Genomic DNA, 22,785 nt, shown 5'->3' with positions numbered 1-22,785 from the left:
GGTCTGTTTGTCTCATTGTCCTCAGAGTCGAGGACGAGACAGGGAGACAAAAACAGAATTCTATTAGCGTAGGGGCCGTTCGCATGTAATGCAAGTGTCATACATTATAGTGGTTTAATTCAGCTCGGTTCCAGACAGGCTAACTATTGCGGCAAGAGTAAATTACCCGTATGAGGTATGTGAGTGCTTTGTTCTAGACAAAATAACTACTGCGGGAAAAGTACATTTACTGGACATTCTATGTGAATGCTTTGTTAAAGAAGAATGTCTTAAGTTTAGATTTAAATTGATCGACTGTGTCTGATACTCGAACATTATTTGGTAAATCATTCCAGAGCTTAGGGGCTAAGTAGGAAAAGGATCTACCACCTTTAGACACTTTTGATATTCTAGGGATAATTAAGTAACCCGAATTTTGTGATCGCAGTTTACGTGGTGGATTGTATTCTGATAGTAGTTCTTTTATATACGAGGGCGCTAGGCCATTTAAGGCTTTGTAGGTGATTAGTAATATTTTAAATTGTATGCGATATTTAACTGGTAGCCAGTGTAAAGATGCCAGAATTGGACTAATGTGGTCATACTTTTTAGATCGAGTAAGCACTCTTGCGGCGGCGTTTTGAACCAGCTGTAGCTTGTTTACCTGATTTGCATGGCATCCCCCGAGTAACGAGTTACAATAGTCTAATCTAGAGGTCATAAAAGCATGGATAAGCTTTTCTGCATCTGATGCAGACAGCATATGGCGTATTTTTGAGATATTTCTAAGATGGAAAAATGCTGTGCGGCAGACGTTGGAGATATGACTATCGAAAGATAGATTGCTGTCAAACATTACGCCTAAATTCTTAACCGTGGAAGATGGCACCACCGTGCAGCCATCTATGGGCAACTTGTAATCTGACATATTATGTTTGGAGCGATTTGGTTCAATAATAAGTATCTCTGTCTTATTGGAGTTTAGCATAAGAAAGTTATGTGCCATCCAGTCCCTAATATCACTAATGCAGTCTGTTAGCTTAGCAAACTGGTGGGTTTCGCTAGGATGTGACGAGATGTAAAGCTGGGTATCATCCGCATAGCAGTGAAAACTTATGTTATGTTTCCTGATAATGTCTCCTAGAGGTAACATATATAACGAGAATAGGATAGGGCCTAGAACTGATCCCTGAGGTACGCCGTATGTAACGGGGGAGTGATGTGACTCTTCCTCATTTACATAAACAAAGTGATATCGATTGGTTAGATACGATCTAAACCAGGCTAACGCCTGACCACTGATGCCAACATAGTTTTCTAGTCTATTGAGTAGGATTCTGTGATCTATTGTGTCAAAGGCTGCACTAAGGTCTAGTAATATAAGGATTGAGATTTCACCACGATCGGATGTTAATAGGAGGTCATTTGTAACTCTAAGCAGCGCTGTCTCTGTGCTATGGTGGGGCCTGAATCCTGATTGGAACTTTTCATATGTATTATTATTCGCTATGAATGTGCGTAGCTGGCTTGCCACTATTTTTTCTAATATTTTAGAAAGAAAAGGTAGATTTGAGATTGGTCTAAAGTTATTAAGATCTCCCTGGTCAAGGTTTGGTTTTTTAATGAGCGGTCTAATAACTGCTAGTTTGAAAGCTGTTGGAACGTATCCTAATTCTAGCGATGAGTTAAAGATATTTAGTACCGAGTCGGACACTACATGAAATACCTCTTTTAGTAATTTTGTGGGAATGGGGTCTAATATACAGGACGATGATTTAGATGACGTTACTAATTTAGAGAGCTCTTCTATTGTAGTAGGTTTAAATGACTCAAGATGTTCGTATGATAATCTAGTGGTAAATGTACTATTGGGTTGAGTGGTGACTGCTTGCGTAGTTTCTATGTTTTCCCTAATAGAAATAATTTTGTTAGTAAAGAAGTTCATGAAGTCGTTACTATTGTGTTGGAATTTACTATTGGTTTCTGTTTGTTCTTTGTTTCTAGTCAGTTTCGCAACTGTGCTAAAGAGGAAACGAGGGTTGTTATGATTTTCTTTAATAAGCGTACTGAGATAGGTAGATCTGGCGGTTTTAATAGCCTGTCTGTAGTGTTGAACACTCTCTTTCCATGCTGAACGCCATACTTCTAACTTTGTGTTTCGGTAGTTTCTTTCCATTTTTCTAGCTACTTTTTTAAGGGCTGCAGTATGATGGTCATACCATGGAGCTGGCGTTTTTCCTTTGATTCTCTTTTTTCGTATGGGAGCAACGGCATCCATCGTGCTAGAGCAAACGTTGTTCAGGTTTTCTATTATAATATCCAGATCTTCACGGTTATCTGCTACATGTTTCATTTGAGACAGGTCTGGAAGAGTGCTAATAAAGCTATCTTTAGTGGTGGAAATTATTGTTCTGGCTAATCTGTAGCATGTTGTAGACTGAGCGGTCCTATCTAGAAGTATTGTGTATGACACAAGGCAATGGTCTGAAACGGCATCGCTCTGGGGTGATATTTCGATGTCATTAATATTGAGTCCGAGTGACAGAATTAAGTCTAATGTGTGCTTACGAGTATGCGTGGGTCCAGACACGTTTTGTTTAATACCGAGAGAATTTAGAACATCCATAAACGCACGTCCTAATGCATCTTTTGAGTTATCCACATGGATGTTAAAATCACCAACGATAAGAGCTTTGTCTACAGTGACTGTAAGCTCAGATAGGAAGTCTGCTATTTCTTTAAGAAAATCTGTGTGGTGGCCCGGAGGCCTATATATGGTAGCTAAAATGAACGAAAGCTGTCTGTTGTTACGATCAGTTATTTCCATGTTTAACAGTATTATTTCAAACAAATTAAATTTTAGTTCTGATTTATGGTTTACTTTGAACATTTTGTTGTATATTGTAGCTACACCACCCCCTCTCCCTTTTAGGCGAGGAACGTGTTTATAATAATAGTCTTGTGGGGTGGATTCGTTTAAACTGATGTAATCGTCTGCTTTAAGCCAGGTTTCTGTTAAACAGAGTGCATCTTAGTTTTGGTCAGTAATTATTTCATTGATAATAGGTTCTTTATTGGTAAGCGATCTAATGTTAAGAAGGCCGAATTTTAACATTTGAGTTTCATCTTTTAGTGTATTGTGTTCTAATTTTATGTTAATAAGATTTGTACGAGACGAGGTAGACGGTGCTCTGTATTTATTTGTTCGAGGAACAGACACAGTCGAGATGTGTTGGTACTCTGGTAAAAAAGGCTCTATGTGCTGGGATATATGTGATCTTGACATGTCAAGGCAGCTAACAGACTGATGGGTAGGCCGATCTGTCTGTTTCCTGACCTGGGCCCTGGATAGTCAGACTATATCAAAAGTAAGACTATTGGTCAGATTTCTAGAGAGTATAGCACTACCTTCCACAGTGTGATCAGGACCCGACGCGAAGCGGAGGGTCTTGTATCACACTGAAGGGGCTTATTTCCCAATAACTACCGGCTGCCTCTACATTATCCCGCTTATTACACGGCTACTTGCCACATAAGAAAAAAAACTGGACATGAATATGAATTTGAAACATTTTATTGGCATATTTGTTTTAAATTAACATTTTTATCCTTCCGCGAAAATTTGCACAGATGCATAAAATGATCGTAATACCTTATTAAGATCCTCTGCTTCATACTTGTCTGTCTCCATTTTTCTCTTTAACCAGTCTTTGAGAAGTTTTAATGCCCATTCTGTATTTTTTTTGTGTGTTGGCTTCGTAGCTGTCATGCTCTATTTTGTCAAGTTCAGTCTCAGTAAGCTGTCTGTGTCTTGTCGTGGTTGTCGAGTGTTTGTCACAAGATGGCGCCAAACAGACAGTAATCTTTATTGATCTTTATTGGCGCGGAGCGATTTTACTCGTGCAAGTAGTCCGGCTATGCGTTATTATTTTGGAGCGGTTATTATTTGAAAAGAACGAACCTGCAAATGTCTCAACTTACCAATCAGAATCAAGCATTCCAGAGAGCCGTGTAATAAGTCAATATAATAAACAGTTGTTGTTTAAAACATTCTGTAAACATTTAAACATGACATTGTCATAACGTTTAAAAATGGTAAAATGTAACATTCCTCTAACGTTGAGACAACACAAAAACGTTCTTAGAACGTCAAGAAAACTGGACACTTTTTCCGTTGGCAGAACGTTTTTGGGAACCTTGGGAACTTTCAGGGAACGTTCTTAGAACTTTTTTCTGTTAGCTGGGTATGACCACATTAGTCCAATTCTGGCATCTTTACACTGGCTACCAGTTAAATATTGCATACAATTTAAAATATTACTAATCAACTACAAAGCCTTAAATGGCCTAGCGCCCTCGTATATTAAATAATTACTATCAGAATACAATCCACCACGTAAACTGCGATCACAAAATTCTGGTCACTTAATTATCCCTAGAATATCAAAAGTGTCTAAAGGTGGTAGATCCTTCAACTTAGCCCCTAAGCTCTGGAATTATTTACCAAATAATGTTCGAGTATCAGACACAGTCGAGCAATTTAAAGCTAAACTTAAGACATTCTTCTTTAACAAAGCATTCACATAAAATGTCTAGTAAATGTACTTATCCTGCCCTAGTTAGTTTCTCTAGAACAAAACACTCGCATACCATATGGGTAATATACTTATGCCGCAATAGTTAGCCTGTCTGGCACGAGCGGATTTTAAACCACAATACTGTATGACACTAGCGTTACATGCGAACGGCCCATGCAAATCTGATTCCATGTTTAACACAGTAGACAACATATGTCAGTAAGAGTGCCTTGTTTAATTTCAGCACTAACAAGCAAAGTTGAAGTTGAAATCATTCCCAGCTCTGTTAAGTGTGTCGCCTTCACCTCTACATTTTCTTGTTTACACTTGGCATTAACATGCGTTTTCACGTTAATGCCGTTTTCATGTTAATGCTCTAAGAGGCTGTTTACACTTGGCATTAACATGCGTTTTCATCGATCGGATCACAAGTGGACGACGCTAATGCCAGGTGTAAATGGTGTTCAAAACGTTTTGAGCTCGTCCACATCCAGAGGTAGTCGAAACCCCTTTCGATCGGATTGCTTTTGCTTGTGTAAATGCACATGTGGTTGAATGTGTTCAAACAGCCACACGCGACCGCCTTCTAAAGCTGGACCAGATGTTTTTGTTGTTGGCTAGTAGTTAGCGTGGACTGTTCGTCAGTAACCACACTGGACCAGCATTGAGATTCATGGGCTACATTGGTCTTGTGTTTATCAATATAAGCAAGTCCTTACGCTTATCTGATATTGTGATAAAAGGTTTGTGGCTATGTGTGTATATACTACATACCATTTTGAATGAGTATCTGTGAATGGCTCCAGCATCCATAGATAGTTGCCATATGCAGTGGGCTTTTGCCTTTATTATCCTGAAAAAAAAATTTTTTAATAAGAAATTATTAAAAAAAAAAACATAAGAGATGATCACTTTCTTTCTGCTTCCTGACCTGTATATTAATGTCGGCCCCATTATTGACCAGTAGCTCTAAACACTGGCCTTCATCGGTAGAGACTGCAGACAGGTGCAGCGGTGTGCAGCCACAATTATTCTTCTGGTTAACACTGGCACCACAGTTAATCAGTTCAACAGCTACGGTCTTTTGCCCGGTGTAACAAACCATGTGGAGAGCCGTGTTACCAAAGACATCAACTTCATCAATCTAAGAGAAGAGTGAAAACATTGAACACTTATTGTATTTGCCTTAAACTGTTCTGCATTGGTGATGTGTTGTTGATGTGATGGTCAAGTATTATTAGCGGGTACAAGATAACTTTTATAAATTTGAAGAGTTTGCATTATATAAAGTGAGTGTAAGATCCAGAAATTCATGTCTGGATGCGAGTTCCTTCTCACCTGTGCTCCATGTTCTAGCAGGATGTTGATCACTTCAATGTGTTCACCAAGAGCAGCAACATGAAGTGGGGTAAATCCCTGCTTATCCCTACAGGATACATCAGCACTGTGTGATAATAAAAGCTTCACAACCTCCAGATGCCCTGACAATACAGAATACAACAATAAACAAGCTAAATGATATACAGGTACAGTACATGCTTACTGAAGAAAAATCTAAGAAACAAATACCTAGGTACGCTGCCAAATGGATAGGCTGTCTTTCTTTTATGTCTCTTGCATTCAGGTTGGCCCCTTTATTTATGAGTAAGGTCACTGTCTAAACACATTTTACATGTAACCATTTTTATATTTAAAACATAAAAGCAACATTTAAAGGAATAGTTCATGACATAATCACAAATCTGTCATCATTTACTCACTTTATGTTGTTCCACATTCACAGTATAACTTTCTCCAGTGGACACAAATGGAAATTAGGCAGATATTATTTATATACAGAAGTGTTTTCCCACACTTTGACATTAGTGGGCGGGCTGACTAATATTGACAACCACCCAAGTATATCTGGGCATCAAATTTGTCTTTTTTTTGTTCTTTTCGTGATAATGACATTCTTTGATAATGATATTTTCTGTGCAAGCATGTTGTGTCTCTCCCAAAGAGTTCAATGTGCGTCCGCTGTTCTGCAATGTGCTCTTGCTTCTCAAAAAATTGGCTTCATGTCAGATTGTTTCCTTTCATGTTTCTGAACTTGAATGCATTAGAGGTCTTCACCGAGGACACACCTAGATAAAAATTTTTGGTTCTTAAAACGTTCCCTCAATGTTAGTTTTTGTTCCCAAAACATTCTCCTAACGTTATTTTTTGAGGATTGTTTTTGGTTAGCCAGGAAAGTTTCCTTTATGAAAACAGAACGTTATTTTTAGGTTCGTAAAACTTTGTCCTAACGTTATCCTAACATGAGGAAAATGTTAGTCTAACGTTAGGAGAATGTTTTATTTATTCATTTAAATACATTTATTCACTTTAGGTTAACAGATCTTACAGCACCATTTTATTCGCCTTTCTGTTTTTACAACAATCAAAATCATACTCTCTTCATATAGATGAGTCAACTTGGATTTTTTGGGGTTATTTTAAATTTTATGGTTATGTTATTTTATGGTTCCAAAAATAACTAAAAAACAACCATCATAGAACGTTATGTATAAGTCAGGGGTGCCCAACCCTGCTCCTGGAGGGCTACAGTCCTGCAGACTTCAGTTCCAACCCAGCTCCAACACACCTCTCTGTAATTATCAAGCAACCCTGAACACCTTGATTGGCTGCTTTAGATGTGTTTGATTGGGGTTGGAGCTAAAATCTGCAGGACGGTAGCCCTCCAGGAACAGGGTTGGGCACCCCTGGTATAAGTTATTTTTAGGTTGTTTAAAAATAACCAGTCTGCAACATTATGGGAATGTTATTTTATGGTTGTAAAAATAAAACCTAAGAAGAACGTTCTCAGAACATTATTATATGGTTCCCAAAAAAATAACCAAAAGGGAACCAAAAACTAACAAATGTTCTGTGTTTGCTAGGAGGTTGATCGGAGAACGTCCGTGATCAGATTCATTTATGTGCAGTTTCAAGTGCGCCTCTGGTTTCTATGGCCATAACAACTGGATCTTGTTTTGAAAGTCACCACCACACACTGCACCTTCTTTCTGCCATTTTTTATAATATTATTATAAATTGACCATCTTTTAATTTCTAAAAAGTTTGCTCAGAGACCACAGAGATGGTAGCAAAAAAGTCATGCTAATATCAAGTCCACTGTACTCGACAAGCACAGCTCAAGCTTACTGAAGATATAAAAAAACACAAAGCTGTAATGTAAAGTCACCCATCATCAGGAAGGCAAGTAAACTTTTGATTCTGAAATATTGAGTGAATTTAGCTCTTTTAATCTGAAAGCAGAAGTGTAAAGTACTTGAGTAATTTTACTTGATTACTGTACTTAAGTATTATTTTTTGAGATTTTTACTTTACTTGAGTACAATTATAAATCAATACTTTTACTTTTGCTTAATTACATTTTTTAAAGAAAAAAAGTACTTTTTACTCCTTACAATTTTATTTACTGTCAAAAGTACTTCTATTTTAGAGATTTTTTTTCCCCTTGCTCTATCAAACCAATTGCGCTGATGGCCAGTTTAATTTAAATGTTATTTATTCTGGAGCCTTTGGACCACACTAAGGAATTGGCCAACAGTTCATCTAATGATGAAGATTTTTTCGCTTCTTTGAAACCGACAACACATGAAGTGTGACACGTTCCCTGCTGTTAACAGCCTCTCTATCAAGACTAAGACCTTGTTCACACTGTCAGTCCAAATCTGATTTTGGTGCATATCTAATTTGACAGACTCACTCTCCACATCGTGTATCACAACTGTTCAGATCCGATCTGTGCTTCCTGTAGCCGTTTCCGGATTATCTGCACTGTTTCTATGGCAATGACGTCACGCTGGCACGACAATCTGCCTCAACGTATGACGTGTTTCATGTGAAGTGACAGCATGTCATAGCCAAAAAGCTACACAAATGTGATCAAGGCGGTCAGACTGAAATGGATTTCCGGAAATGCGTTTTGAAAAGGATTTCAAACCACCTCTGGATGTAGCCTGAAACGGATTCGAAAAAAACAGATTTCATGTGGTTTTTAGCCGTTCCTATTGGATATGAACCAAAATCGGATTTGGACTGACATTGTGAACAATCGGCTGCCCGTGAGAGGCTTGATAGAGCTTGAAATTTAAGTTAAATTTGAGGTTTTACAATTTTGAGTAGCATGTTGCATACTGAATTCATTGTAATTGTCACGGATCTCTGCATTTTTCTGTGTCTGTACCACGGACTTTCTTTTCCGTGTTAGTTTCACATATTGGTTACTCAATTGTTTTTCCTATTTTCTTACCATTTTCGCCTGGGTTTGGGTTTAGAACGACTTTCTGTAACATAAAATGACATCCAAACCCAACTCCTAACCCTAACATCAGGCAACAATTGTTTAAAAGTCTGGAAAAAATTGTATAAACCAATAGTTAAAGTGATATCCTAACCCAAACCCCAAATCTGACCCCAAACCTACGCAAAAATGGTTTAAAAATAGGAAAATCAATACGTGAAACTGACAAAGAAAAGAAAGTCAGTGGTACACGCACACAGAAATATGCGGAGATCCGTGACAATGACACGGTGTCAGGGTGTGGTGGTGGATAGAACCCAATCGCAGACAGCTCGTAACTTAAAGACGTTTATTAAAACATAAATACCCTCGAGGGGGCAAACAATGACAATAACTGGAAAAATAACCACGACAAGACAAAGCACACACGACATGGTATCATTGGATACACAATGAACCGGCACAAGACATAAGACACAATGCCATTAAAGAGTAACTAAACCCTAAACCAACTTTTTTTAGTTAATGATCTGTAAGAATGACGCTTTATTAGTGCTGTTCATTGATTTTAGTAAGTTTTTTTGACATTTGGATATAAAGTGTTTCAATACTACAATATATGGTGTAAAAACGTCTGAGTGCTGCCCTCTTCAGGTTGAACGGTGGCTACTGCAGTTTAATTTTTCTATTGGATGGTGGGTCCAAAAAATGACTCTTGACGTAAGCAAGTTCAAGCTCACCACGCTCTTGTTACGATCTCTCCACACACTTAGTTCGTCCCCTCTTATCTCCTTGGGATCTGGCGACTTTTCTTGCACTTTTCAAATATTGCCAGTGGGTTGAGTCAGGCTCTGACCAGGGGTTTAGTTACGCTTTAAATAGGGAAAACTAAACTAGGGAACAATGACAAACAGGTGAAGGGAATAAACCAATCATGAATAATTAACAAGGAAACGAGGGGGCAGGGTCAAGACTAAAGATAGGAGAGCATGCGGTACACAAAACATAAACACAGGCCACATGACTCTCCACACAAAACAAGACAACAGTGAGGGCTGCCATGACCCTGTCACATGAAACACATAAAAGACATACAGGGCTGACAGGACCATGAGACACGGATAAATGGGCAAAAAATTCTGTAACTATACCACAGAACTTTGTGAGATCATGTTGGAAATTATGTAGTAGTCTTATAGTTTGATAATGAAATACAATTTAATACAAACAGTACCATATGTGGTTCATTCACTTCATGTTTTTAAAGATTAAAAGCTTAAACATGAATCTCTTGTTTTCATTCTTCATATTACTTTTACTTTTTTAATACTTAATTAAGTACAATTTTAATGTGGTACTTTTTTACTTTTACTCAAGTATAATTCTGACCAGATACTTTTACTTTTAATTGAGTAAAATTTACACTCAGTACTTGTACTTTCACTTGAGTAAATTTTTGAGTGCTTTTTACACCTCTGTCTGCAAGAGAGGAATAGAAACAGAGGGACTTTTACTGCTTCTGCTTTATCTAATAGAACGTGAGAAAAGCCCCCCCCCAAACGGTGCATCCATTTGTGGGCTCCCCCAAATAAAAAACTTACAATTTTAATTAAACAAAACATATTAAGTGTTGTGTTGTGTCACACATTACTAGTTGTTTGTCACATGTATACAGTATTAGTGTGGGGAAATGACTGAAATTGGTGTGTTCCTGTACCTCAGTTGGTAGAGCACTGTGTTAGCAATGCGAAGTGTGTGAACACACTTACTGATAATAATACAAATATATAGCTAGAATGCAATGAATGTTGCTTTAAATTAAATGCATAAATGTTAATGTTAGTATTTAACAGTGGTGGCCAATGACTTCTTTTTTCGAGGGCACTCGATGCGAAGTTCATCACAACATGTATGTAGCCCATCATGTGTGTGGCTCCTTTTTTCAAAATATGTTTTCTGTGCATTGAGAGATCCTATCACGTGTCTTGTCAAAACAAGTGCCTGCTGCAGATGCGTCTAAAGGGTTTATGATAAAAGAGACGCTCGTGTTTGCCAGATACTCACATAATCTCATGCGTAATCAGAGTTTACTGTTAAGGGAGTGTCTTGCATGTATTTTGTGAACGTTTTGACGCATGTGCAGCAGGCACTTATTTTGACAAGACACATGATGCACATGCCTCACATGATGCAACAAACACATATTTTGAAAACACGAGCAACACACATAACACTCCGAACACTTATTTTGAATTTGTGCCCCTTGGATGAGCATGCAGTCGTGAGCCGCCACTGGTAATTAATGAAAACCTCAATCATGGTCGTGCTGCAATTTATCATTTTACACTTAAAAACCAAAGATGTTTGGCATCAATTACATATCAGTGTGAAAGAAGAAATATAATGGGAGGTCTGAACAGCATAAGAGTGAGTAACTGATGTTTAATAACTGATTAATACTTTTGATAGTCAGTTTCGTACCTCTGTGTGTCCATTGTGGGCTGCGTGATGAATAGCTGTTCTGCCAAAACAATCCTCTATATTAAGAGCGTTTACATGAGGAATGAGAATCTCAACACAGTCTACTGCACTGTTAGCGGCAGCAACATGTAGCGGCGTCTGTCGAAATCTGTCCTTTGTGTTCACTTCTGCCCCCCTCCTCACAAGCAGCCCAACGGCCCTCTGCCATTAACATAATACACGATGACAAAATACAAACAAATCTAAACAGCAGAACTGGAAGAAATCTGCTCTTACTTCATTTTGTGAGGCAGCTGCCCGGTGAAGGGGAGTCAGCCACTCCTGATCTTTAGCGTTCACATTTGCACCTGAGAACATAAAATTACAATCTACTAAAACCTGCATTTAAACAGTAGTTACTGTATGATTAATCCTGTCCTCCATGTTGAATGAGTGTTTTCAATAAAAACGTGAAAGATACCTGATCTCACCTGATGTGATAAGGAGGGCCATTATATGAACATCACCCACATAAGCTGCAGCATGAAGGGCACTGCGCTGCTCTTGATCCTAAACAACAAATGACCATTGCAGTAAAGTTTGCACAGTTGATATCCTTTTGAACAGTTTTGCAAAATCTGTCTTGCTGCTTTTTGAATCCAAAATAGGTAATTATTGTGATACGTCTCAATCCAATGAGTTTTTGAAAATGTGAGGGTCTTTGGTCAGGGTCACAGTGAATAAAATTATAAAAAATAACAACCAGCTGTTGTGGTAATAATGTTAATTCCCTAACCAGTTTGGCGGGTTATGTTTTACATTTTATATTCATGTAATTTGCTGCCGAAGTTTATGCAGCATATCAGCACAGATTGAGCGCACATACTCAACTCATTTATCAATAGTTAGTTAGATATAGTTGGACTGCGCAGCTTACGTCTACACAATCATCACTAAACACTGTAAGTAAAGGGGTGCTGGTTTGTTGGTGTGTGTGTATATATATATATATATATATATATATATATATATATATATATATATATCACTTTTTTACCCTTGATGAGTCTACATCCATGTTACAAAAAGTAAAACTGACATTTGCAAAATTTAATGGTTATTTTTATTCATACAACAATGATAATTTAATAATTTCAATTGCTAATTAATGCATGGTAATGAAATGTCTGAATACTCTGTGTATAGATGTAGAATTAAAACACACCAATTCGTTGACTTCTTCCTTTTGTTGCAATAAAAATTTCACCATTTCTTCATTCTGGCTGAATATTGCCTGGACCAAGAGTGACTGAAAAAAGATAGAAAGACATTATATCAGTAAGATCATAAGACCAACTACTGTAAATAGCATTTGCCAACAAGGGATTTGTTTTTTTATTATGAGTTCATGTGCGAGCAGGAGTCCGAGCTGGGATCATTAAAGAAGCCCACATGCTCTTTCATGTGAGGAAAAGCATGCAATGTGTTGGTGTGTCAAATGTGGGTTATACGGGAATGTTAATGTAACAATATCATGAAGGGTCATTATCGGCCATATTTCTTGCACAAACCTAAAAAAGAACATGTTTGCTCCAAAGCATGTGGACAGCACAAGTGAAGCTTCCCTATCTACCTTAGGATTCAACATATTGTGCTTATTGTCTCAGCTTAAATCAAGTAAAAGGTTCAAACTTTAGTTTTCTTATAAAGGGCTTTATTGACTGGAAGAACGCTGTGGGTGAAAAGAGAGGTATCATCCCAATACATAGTTGTACTAAAGGACATCAAAAGGCCATTGATGTCAGATATTAGGGGCATTCATGGCCAAAGGTGAGGTGCCCCTGAGTAAAGCCCTTTTCACACAGACATTCCGGAAAATACATGGAAATCGTTAGATTTTTTTGTTCATTCACACTGACATGATAATGTTTTGATAAATACTTTTGTTTATTGATAAGGAGGTCATATTAAGCCATTAAACTTGCAGGATGTATTAATAAAACCAAAACCTGTTAGTTGTCAAAATATTAAGGCAGATAAGCCATGAGAAAATTGGTACAAAAACATCCAAAAGAAACTTCTTCCAAAAATCCAAGAACAGTTTGATAATGAACAATGCCTTTTCCAGCATGACAGAGCACCTTGTCATGAGGAAAAAGTAATAATTACGCACTGCCTGAAAATAGTCCCCTGCCATTGAAAGTAGCCAAGGGGCCTATTTTCGGGCAGTGCGTAATATCACTACACCTGCTGCAGCCATGTTACATCAGCAAAGTCCTTGATTATTACGCCAGAATGAGAGTATAGCTCCTAGCCATATCTGCCTAGAAAATCACATCTTTTTATTTTCTGTCGGTCTTAGTACACAATGTAACTATGGAAGAGTCAAGTTTTAAAGGAAAGGAAGAATATTGAAACTCTTTGGTTATTTTTTAGCCCGATGCTAATGGTCTAATCAGATTCAATGGATTGTGCTAAGCTATGCTAAAAGTTCTAGCACCAGACCCGGAGATCAGCTGAATGGATTTCAAAACGTAAGAATCAAATTTTTAACTCTAGGGAAGCTGGAAAATTATCTTATTTTCAAAAAAGTGGAATGTCCCTTTAAAAAAAAAATTTTTCTGGAAGGCATTAAACTTCATGAAAAATGCTAGCAGGGAAAGAGTTAATATTAGTCCCTTTCACACATACAGTCTTTACTGGTAATTTACTGGTAAATTGCAGTTAACATGTCATGTGTGAACAGAACCTTTCCGGTAAATCAGTGCTCCCAATTTACCAGTAAGACAGGTTGTAAGATTACCAGTAATTTACCGGTAAGCGCTATGTGTGAACGAAAAATATAGGATTACCGGCATTTAGAACGAACGACGTCAGACCGCGCTGACAGCTCGGGCCAATCAGAACGTTTTTAAACAGATGATGCGTTTACCACCACACTGTTTACGTTCGTTTCCACACCCATGCTGCTTAAAAGTCGAGCACAACTGAAGTAAACATCCACATTTCTTCAAAGTTGTTTAAAACAGCTTACCATATGTTTGCCAAATTGCCGACGTCCTTAGCACACCCTCGGTGAAGCCTAATGTGTAAACACAGGTTCCGTTTGACGCCGCCTAACGTAATGTTGTTTGGTCACGAGCAACTTTGCGACCGTTTGCCACAGATGTGAAAACAACAAAATACGGACCGACGATATTAAGTCATAACCCGCCATTGTGTACAAATACGACACGGAGCTCGCGGCCGCGCGCCACAGGTAACTTCCGCTTTCTCTCCGAGTTTACCGGTATTTTGATACTAATGTGTGAATGATGTCTTACTGGTAAAAAGACGGAACGTCACTGCATGTGTGAACAGCACATTTTTGTATTTACTGGTAAATTCATTCTGGTAAATTCATGGTAATTTACTAGAATTACTGTGTGAAAGAGGCTATTGTCTCCACATGTTCTCTCCAAAAAAATATTGCCAGTCTTTGTCATATATGAATAGCTGTTTATTGTTTCATTCATTTGCATTCATTTTTTTATTCCACTATGATGAATATTGGTGGATTGATGGCTCTTGCACTGGAATGAGCTTCTCTCTTATGCAAGCAGGGATTTACGATTGAACTGAAACCTCATTAACACTGCCACTAAGGGGCGAACTCTAACAGTCGTGTCCAAATGTCGTGTAAAGTGAAAAGGCGGCATTGGAAATGGGGGGGGGTATCTTAAAAAAATTGACTTAAAAGTTGAATGGTTGCCCCACCTGTCAGTAGTCCAATGGCATTTTTTAACTTAATTAACAAAACGAAAATTAATATCAATTATCAAATGCCTTTTAAAAAATGCCATTAAAAAGGTCATTTAAATAATTTATTTATGTACTGTTTTGTTGTTTTATATGTCTATGTTTTAATCATTTAATTAAAATTGTCTATTTATTTTTCAATTCTTATTTTTTATTAACAGTTTTATTGATCTATTTAACATTTTATTAATTTAAATTATTATTATTATCTATTATTTTTTTCTTTTTAAAAGTGATATATTTATTTAAATTCTCATGTTCAAATCATTATATTGATGAAATGATTTTTCACCTAAAGTTTAAGGGGTGCTCCTGGTCTTCCATAAAAATCATCCTACATAAAAGAACATTCTTTGAAAATATAACTTTAATACTAACTGAGTAAGATCATGTCAGAGATTGAAATCAATGAGTGAAATCAAACTTTGATGCTACTAATATTATATTTTTTAATCAATTTATGAAACTTTAGCCTGAATTTCACAGACAGGGTCACACTTTGTGTCGTTTTTTTCCCTTTATACAACAAAGACATGAGATTATTTCAGTTCATATCATATACTAAGACGTCACGTTGAGTAAACTCGACTGGTTTATTATCAAGTTTCTGTGAACTGTTCGTTGCCCAGCATAACTACACAGCGGGTTTTCCTCTTGCTCTGATGGTATATTATCAGCATATGCCAAATAAAAATCAAACTAAAGATAGTAACAGAACACAGAAAGTAACATTGAGTTATTGAGTTGCTGTCCTCCTCACAATCATATCATAAAACAGAGAAGAAAAAGCATCTCACTCACCTGCTCTCTAATGTTTAAAGTTCCCATGATCTCCTGATATTAGCCAGCTCGATGTTTACTGATTTACTGAGTTTCCTAAAATCTTATTCACGACTGTTTAAGAGACAGCGGATCCACACGCGCAGCTGCACTGTAATATGAACCTGCTGCGTTACAGCGACATCTACTGTCGCAACGATAAAAATCAAAGGACGTCTAACAAATTTAAGCAGACTGTAGTAAACTAATCATTTAAATCTTACATTTAATCCATGTTTAATGAAATGCACTTACATTTAGGACTGTATTTTCAATCATTAATATTTCCAAAAAAATATATAGCAAAATGCAGCACAATCCATTGCCAGAAAATTTTATTTACTGGCCGATATAGTATAAAAAGTTTTACTAACAAAATAAAATGTATAAAGTGTGCAAATTCTAAAAAGAGTGAATCAGGTGTGTCAATGCATCAATATTTTTGAGTTATTACACATTTCAACTAAAATCTTGTTTAACATACAAACTATTTACAGCAAAGGTTAAAATGTGGATTCACTTAAAAATAACTTTATTTGGTAACACCTAAAAATTTTACATTTATTCAACTTAAAATTTCACTTATAGGTGATTTTTATGAATGCACATTGCATTTTGCTACATTTTTATTGGGAATATTAAAAAATTAAAATACAGTCCTAAGTGTTAATGCATTTCATTAAACATGAATTAAATGTAAGATTAAAATGATAAGTTTGCTACAATCTTTGTTTAAACTTGTTAGACATATATAAACGGTTATTAACCAGTTTTTATTAAAATTATATATTTATGAAAAAAATTCACTCAGTTGAATTCACCATGGACTGCACAAAAATAAAATGTTAATTTTAACACCACATGAATCATTCATGTAACCAAATAAATGAAGTTAGATTGAAAACATTGAAACATCAAACACACAGAGTTTGTACTTATGGCTGCGCTTATCTCATACATTATCTATTAAATGATAAAGATTTAGAACAGAACATAAATAAATAATGTAAGGAAGAAGTATTAGTTGTTGGTATTAACAAAAGTATGTATGTTTGGTGCCAGCAACTGCTGGTGTATTTCAGACAGAGTAATGTTATTTAAGAAGCAACATGGACAACATGCTTCAAAGACAGGGGAACATAAAGGAGGAACTCAACGTGTGTGTCAATGACAGTCATGTCATCATATATCTATTTATTTGATCTGCTGTCAGATGAAGACATTTATAATAACCTGTGTGTAGTCATATCTGCCTTCATCTTTCTTTACTCTCAGTTGAATAACAAACTTTAGTGCAGACACAATTTCCTCAGCAACAATTCTGAAGTGTTAACTTTATATACTGGCTTATATTTGATTATAATAGCACACACAATGCCTATTATATATGAAATGAAGTTTAAAAGACCATAAACGAAGACACTGATTTGTTGAGAAATTGTATTGTTTGCTCTTTCCTTTATTTATTCTCAGACTGTAATGTTCATCATGACCAGGGGTTGTGTTTCATATAAACATGTGTGTATAGAAAAGTCCTGGTAAAGTATACAATACAGAGTTTTGTCTGCACCTATGGAAATTCATAAGATAATAAATAGGCCTTGATCATATAAATATTAATAAAAAACTTGGTATTAAATATTCACAGACAACTCTGTAGCACTCAAAGATGTAATATAACATACAGGGCTTTTCCGGTTATGCTTAAAAACAACTAACACAACCATTCACTATAAAACATTATCTCATAGTTTAACAGACAAGGCTTAAGCCTATAGTCCTAGACTAAAACACATGTTTAAGCTGTCTCAAGTGAAAATAACTTGCACTGACAGATCTTAAAATATTCAAGTGCCATTGATTTGTCTCAAGATACACACCAGTAACATGCTTTTCTAAGGCATGTTAATAAAAGGATGAACAAGTATGAACAGCATAGGGATGAACAAATAATGAGAAAATGGGTAAAATAGTTTGATCAATAAAAGACTGATAATGAAGTGTACCAAATTAACTTCAAATATAAAACTACAGCACTGAGGAGACTCTTAAAGATATCTCACTTTAGCTGTTTAGAGTCAGCTTTAATTAGTAAAAATGAACATTATGGACAGACAGTAACCATTATTACAGATAAAGAGGAAAACAGTTAACCCACAGGGTCAAGTACATCAGGTTGGTTTAACATCAGTTAAGTTGATCTCTGAAAGTTTAGTGTCCATAACAAGTAACAAATAAGAGAAACTCATTTATGAGGACATTTATGAGAACCAAAAGTTGTTATGATGTATCTCATAATTCATCATGAGGTATCTGCAGGGCATGGTCACAAAGATCTGTTGGAAAAATAAAAAAATATTAAATATGCATGTGTAATAATGCAAAAATTGTTCGATAAGATATAAAAATTTGGTGTTATCATAATGATTTAAATATGAAACAAATACAATAGGGGTTTTTCTTACTCCTATAGATGAATACAAAGCATGAAATAAAGGGTCGTCTCTGTCATGATGAGGTGCATTACCTGTCCTTTTACTGCACAGCTTGTCCTTAACATTGTCTGTTTCATGAGCAAAGAATTCAATAAGTTCATCCTCATGTTGTTCAACGATTACTTCACACTGTAAAGAAAAAAAAAACATTACAGGAAGAACAAATCTCAATGTTCCTATTAGTACATTTAGCCACGTCTCTGTTAGTTCATAACAATCAAGTTTCATAAGTACTATACTTTATTAATGCATTTGTTTCCATCAATACCAAGTGTTATTCATTAACATCCAGCAAATCCAACATCTCTCTGACTTAATATTTATATACATGTTAAAGTACATTGTGAAAAACACTTTCTTTATTTTCTTACATACCCATGCATAAATTTGGAGGAGTACTACATTTAAATATTAAGTAGATTGTGGTCCTTTCTTGTCTACAATTGTGCGTTTATATTAAAATTAAAACAAACGTTTGTATTTATAAAAGTTCGCATTTCATGAAGTTTATCGAGTTGGCTCGTGCGATTTTCAGTTGGAGAGCTTAAGAAAAGGTCGAGTGATTTCCGGTAAGGGAACATAGGGACAATTAAATCACTGGTTAACTGTTTTTTGCGTTACATTTTGGGATTTTTTTAGGGTATTAATGTTCCGATGCATTGGGAGAATTTTGCGATTGAGACAGCCATTTAAATGGCCAACTACCTGATCAGTGCCCTGACTACTGAACAAGAAGCCAAAGTGTTGCAACTTACAACTTAAATCTTTAAATGTTTTGGTTAAAACTGATCAAGAATCTGCAGATATTAAGATGATTGAGTAAATACTGTACATCAAAGATCTGAGTTCAAAACCGTCTTACATCTAAACTGATTGAAGTGTGTGGGGTAGAGATTATTTTTGATATTCTAAATAGGACATCAGTAATGTGCTTTATTTTAAAACATTTATTTTTTCATTTAGTCTGCTCAAAAGTGACAGAATTATTACTTGTTCAGAAGACAAGATCACCGGTTTGAGTGTCCAACTGTAGGTTGTGACTGAGGTGCACCTTAGACCCAGTAGCTGCCCACTGCTCCAGGTGTGTGTGTGTGTGTGTGTGTGTGTGTGTGTGTGTGTGTGTGTGTGTACTACTCACTGGGATGGGTTCAATGCAGAGGATTTCACATATGGGTTACTATTTTTGACAATAATGTCACTTTCACTTAAAGGTTATAGACTGGAGATTTAAGATTTGTTTTGACTCTACCTTAAGAACAAAGAGATGGACACTTACAGCAAACTTTAAACTGGAGCTGACTCTGGAGTCAAAGGTCAAATCAGAAAGGTCCATGGCTGTACCATCACGTGATGTATGTCTCACGTATGCCTTCCGATTGGATGTGGGGTCAACGCGTTCACCGTAATCCTTCATCTTCTCACAAACCTCCTCCATCAGCTCAAGCAGGTGACTCTCTGAGCGAGCAAATGGAGTCTGTGTGTTGTATATGAAAACAATGAAACTATGTATAAGTTAATGGCAGGAAGCAGACAGTTTCATATTAACAAAAGAGACAGAAGCATCACCTCTCTTACTGACTGACTACCATCAGGATTGATCCTAAATGATCCTGTCTGGATCATTTTCTTGGGATCTGTCTGTGATATGGCCCATTCCATTTCATCAACTAAAGCCCTACATGCTGAGAAAGTAAATATAACAAAACACAAACATTTACTAGTTTCAAGAAGCATTTATTAAGACATCATTAGGCATTTATTTTTATTTCGTTACTTATCGACAATTAAAAAACCCTAAAGTAATAAAGTATGGAAATTAGTTCGTCTATTTAAAATCTTAAAGGTTTATCAAAGTTTAAATACCTCCGCATTTTATGTCTTGTTTGGAGCCCTGAACTAACAGTAGATGCAAAGACATCAATGCACAAAGAAGAAGAACAATCTGCAAACTTTTGTCCATCCCCTCCTACAAACATAAACATACAAGTAAAAGGGTTTAAGCGATATTAACAAACAATATTATTTCGCACAACAAACAAATAAAATGCAGCATAGTAAACCGGAATAAACCTTCGAATGCCAGCTAACTATCATTCTACAACCTTTATCATGAATAAGCAAGGAAAAACCTGACTATAAAAAAACACATTGTGTCTGGATATAAAAACTGCATAGCATCCCATCACTATTACATTTATTCTGTGCGTTTATTTTTTGTGAAAGACACAAACCTGCTTTGAATCTGCCACACACGAGCTGATGACGTGCACAGTGATGATCGGGGCTGACCGGAGATTTGCCTGAATCACACGACACATTAACGTTGAAATAAAATAACGTCATATTGGTATATGTTATATTACATTGAATTAATCAGTATCTGAAAACAGAAAATAAGATTTAAAACGGGGCCGCTGAAGACGCACTTTATGAAACTTTAATAACACTGTGTACTTTATTCCGTTGCTGCGATACGTCAGCGGGACGCCATATCAGTCCTGTCAAGAATTCACTAACACATCGAGGAGCAGAAAACATTTACGACTCTTAACCGATTTTCGTGATTTACAATTTACGTGGAAAACCAAAACGTTGTGCGTTAGTTACAAAAAATCTCGATACACATTAATACGGCCTGCTATTCATTTAAAGCCACTAGGTGGCACTATGTTAAGACATATCATGTGTATATATCTATGAAGACATATAAGCAGGGATATCAAAACCCCTCCGGTCCGCACTTACTGCCAAAACATTCACATAATCTGTCACGCATATTATTTTCCTTTAAGTTTCATAATTTTAAGACGAAACACGTTGTTTGTGCTGGTCAAATGTATGCTGACTGGGTAAACCCTATCTCAAGAAAGCATTTTGTCATAAAATATTTGATTTATTTATTCGTGTTCATGGACACCGATTTCCCCCTTTGTGTGTGTGTGTGTGTGTGTGTGTGTGTGTGTGTGTGTGTGTGTGTGCGTGCGTGCGTGCGTGCGTGCGTGCGTGCGTGCGTGCGTGCGTGTGTGTGTAATTATCACATTGTGTATGAGGTGTGATTTGTGCAAGTTTTGCAACTCACTAACAAACGTGTATACGCTCACCTGCCGTCTGGCTAAAATCCCATAGTATTCAGGCGTCAGACGTCATAACGTACGTGCGGTTGAACGTCCGGATATTAAATACTATCATCATCTTTACTTATTGAGTTCTTAATTCGAGATATTTTGAAGAAGTTTGAAAAGATGCAAACAAACAAGTGCTTAATAAAACATTCATGCATTAAGAATGAATATCAAACTATGTAGGCCTACTATTTAAAAGGTTTAGTTTTCATTCACTTTTGAGGGCTGTAAAACCACTAGTAGACACTAGCAAATAATGAAAAATGTGTTTGTTTGTTTGTTTATATAGAATATAGATAAACTCTTCACTTTAATATGTTGCCTAATGTTGTGAAAACAAAATAGTGTGACAATAGTCAGTGAAAGCCAAAATCATAAACATATTTAGGACAGGAATTACTGAATTTCTCCTGATGGCACATGGTGTATCTCCTCCTAGACCTGGATCAGCCCATAAGTGAGCTCCTGTCTATATGGTGCTACTTGATGGCTTCAGATACATGAGATCCCAGAGGTTCTCGGTTGGATTAGGGTCTGGAGAATGTGAAGGCCAGTCAATGGCATCAATGCCTTCATCGTCTAGAAACTGCCTACAGACTCTGGCCAAATGAGGTGCATTATGTATCAGGAGGTCTCTACACTGCACCAGCATAACATCTGACAATAGATCTGAAGATTTAATCTCGATGTTTCATAGCACGTAGAGGTCTGTGAGACCCTCTGAGAATGGTCCTCCTCCTCCCTAAACCACTCTTGCTGTTGCCTGTCCAATGTATCTGTTTTCAATTTTATTTGCACCAAAATATGTATAAAGTTTTACAATCACTTGTGCTTCCGTACCGGGGTTGATTGATATTCCTGAAGGTTATCTGACTTGGTGTAAAGCTGTGATGATTTTCTTAATTTTTTGAGCAGTATATGTATATATATAGAGGGTAGTACATGTAATCAGATCCCAAAAATCAAGAACTTGTATTTAAATTACATTACATTTTAAAATATATGTGTATTCTATTAATCTTCACATACTGTATATAAAGCATTGTAAAGTTTCATTGAGTCATTCCCATCATTGATGTTTTCTAACAAATTGTGCTTGCAACGTGGTGTTAACTGTGGTGAAATCTGATCTAAATACATATTTTATGGCTGATATGATGTTTGTTTATTTTTGCATACATGTCAAATGCACTTACAAACATGTCTTGTTTAAAATTGGCATATATTTTCTTGCTCTTTGTGCT

General features: G+C 36.4%; 2 protein-coding genes across 6 annotated transcripts in view; both read right to left on the bottom strand.

Annotated features, from left to right (window-relative positions):
• The window catches only part of ankrd52b (ankyrin repeat domain 52b), a 38,203-nt gene extending 22,160 nt beyond the window's left edge, over window positions 1-16,043 (bottom strand). For all 3 annotated transcript variants that reach the window (XR_010521064.1, XM_065241944.1, XM_065241945.1), the window contains exons 1-9: window positions 15,907-16,043; window positions 12,533-12,616; window positions 11,799-11,877; window positions 11,605-11,675; window positions 11,329-11,529; window positions 6,126-6,213; window positions 5,895-6,037; window positions 5,488-5,700; window positions 5,331-5,409 (exon numbers count right to left, since the gene is read on the bottom strand). Coding sequence is in view for 2 of the 3 variants with exons in the window: in XM_065241944.1 (XP_065098016.1) it covers window positions 5,331-5,409; window positions 5,488-5,700; window positions 5,895-6,037; window positions 6,126-6,213; window positions 11,329-11,529; window positions 11,605-11,675; window positions 11,799-11,877; window positions 12,533-12,616; window positions 15,907-15,933 (985 nt within the window). In the remaining variant the exon portion in view is untranslated. The remainder of the gene's footprint in view (window positions 1-5,330; window positions 5,410-5,487; window positions 5,701-5,894; window positions 6,038-6,125; window positions 6,214-11,328; window positions 11,530-11,604; window positions 11,676-11,798; window positions 11,878-12,532; window positions 12,617-15,906) is intronic.
• Window positions 16,044-17,359: 1,316 nt separating this feature from the next.
• Window positions 17,360-21,157, bottom strand: cnpy2 (canopy FGF signaling regulator 2). 3 transcript variants are annotated; one of them, XM_065241942.1, is made up of 7 exons: window positions 20,846-21,157; window positions 20,651-20,719; window positions 20,283-20,385; window positions 19,986-20,101; window positions 19,696-19,893; window positions 18,452-18,548; window positions 17,360-18,260 (listed from the first exon to the last, which is right to left on the bottom strand). In XM_065241942.1, exons 3-7 carry the CDS (start codon window positions 20,377-20,379, stop codon window positions 18,217-18,219), a joined length of 552 nt encoding a protein of 183 aa, XP_065098014.1. In that variant the 5' UTR covers window positions 20,380-20,385; window positions 20,651-20,719; window positions 20,846-21,157; the 3' UTR covers window positions 17,360-18,216. The 3 variants fall into 3 exon arrangements, with proteins under 3 accessions (XP_065098014.1, XP_065098012.1, XP_065098013.1); XM_065241940.1 differs by having other exon boundaries at window positions 20,651-21,157; XM_065241941.2 differs by lacking the exons at window positions 20,651-20,719; window positions 20,846-21,157 and adding an exon at window positions 20,490-20,617.
• Between the last annotated feature and the right edge of the window lie 1,628 nt (window positions 21,158-22,785).

The sequence above is a fragment of the Paramisgurnus dabryanus genome, chromosome 14 (genome assembly GCF_030506205.2).
Source record: "Paramisgurnus dabryanus chromosome 14, PD_genome_1.1, whole genome shotgun sequence".
NCBI lineage: Eukaryota > Metazoa > Chordata > Actinopteri > Cypriniformes > Cobitidae > Paramisgurnus > Paramisgurnus dabryanus.
This window is presented reverse-complemented; position numbering and strand designations above follow the sequence as displayed.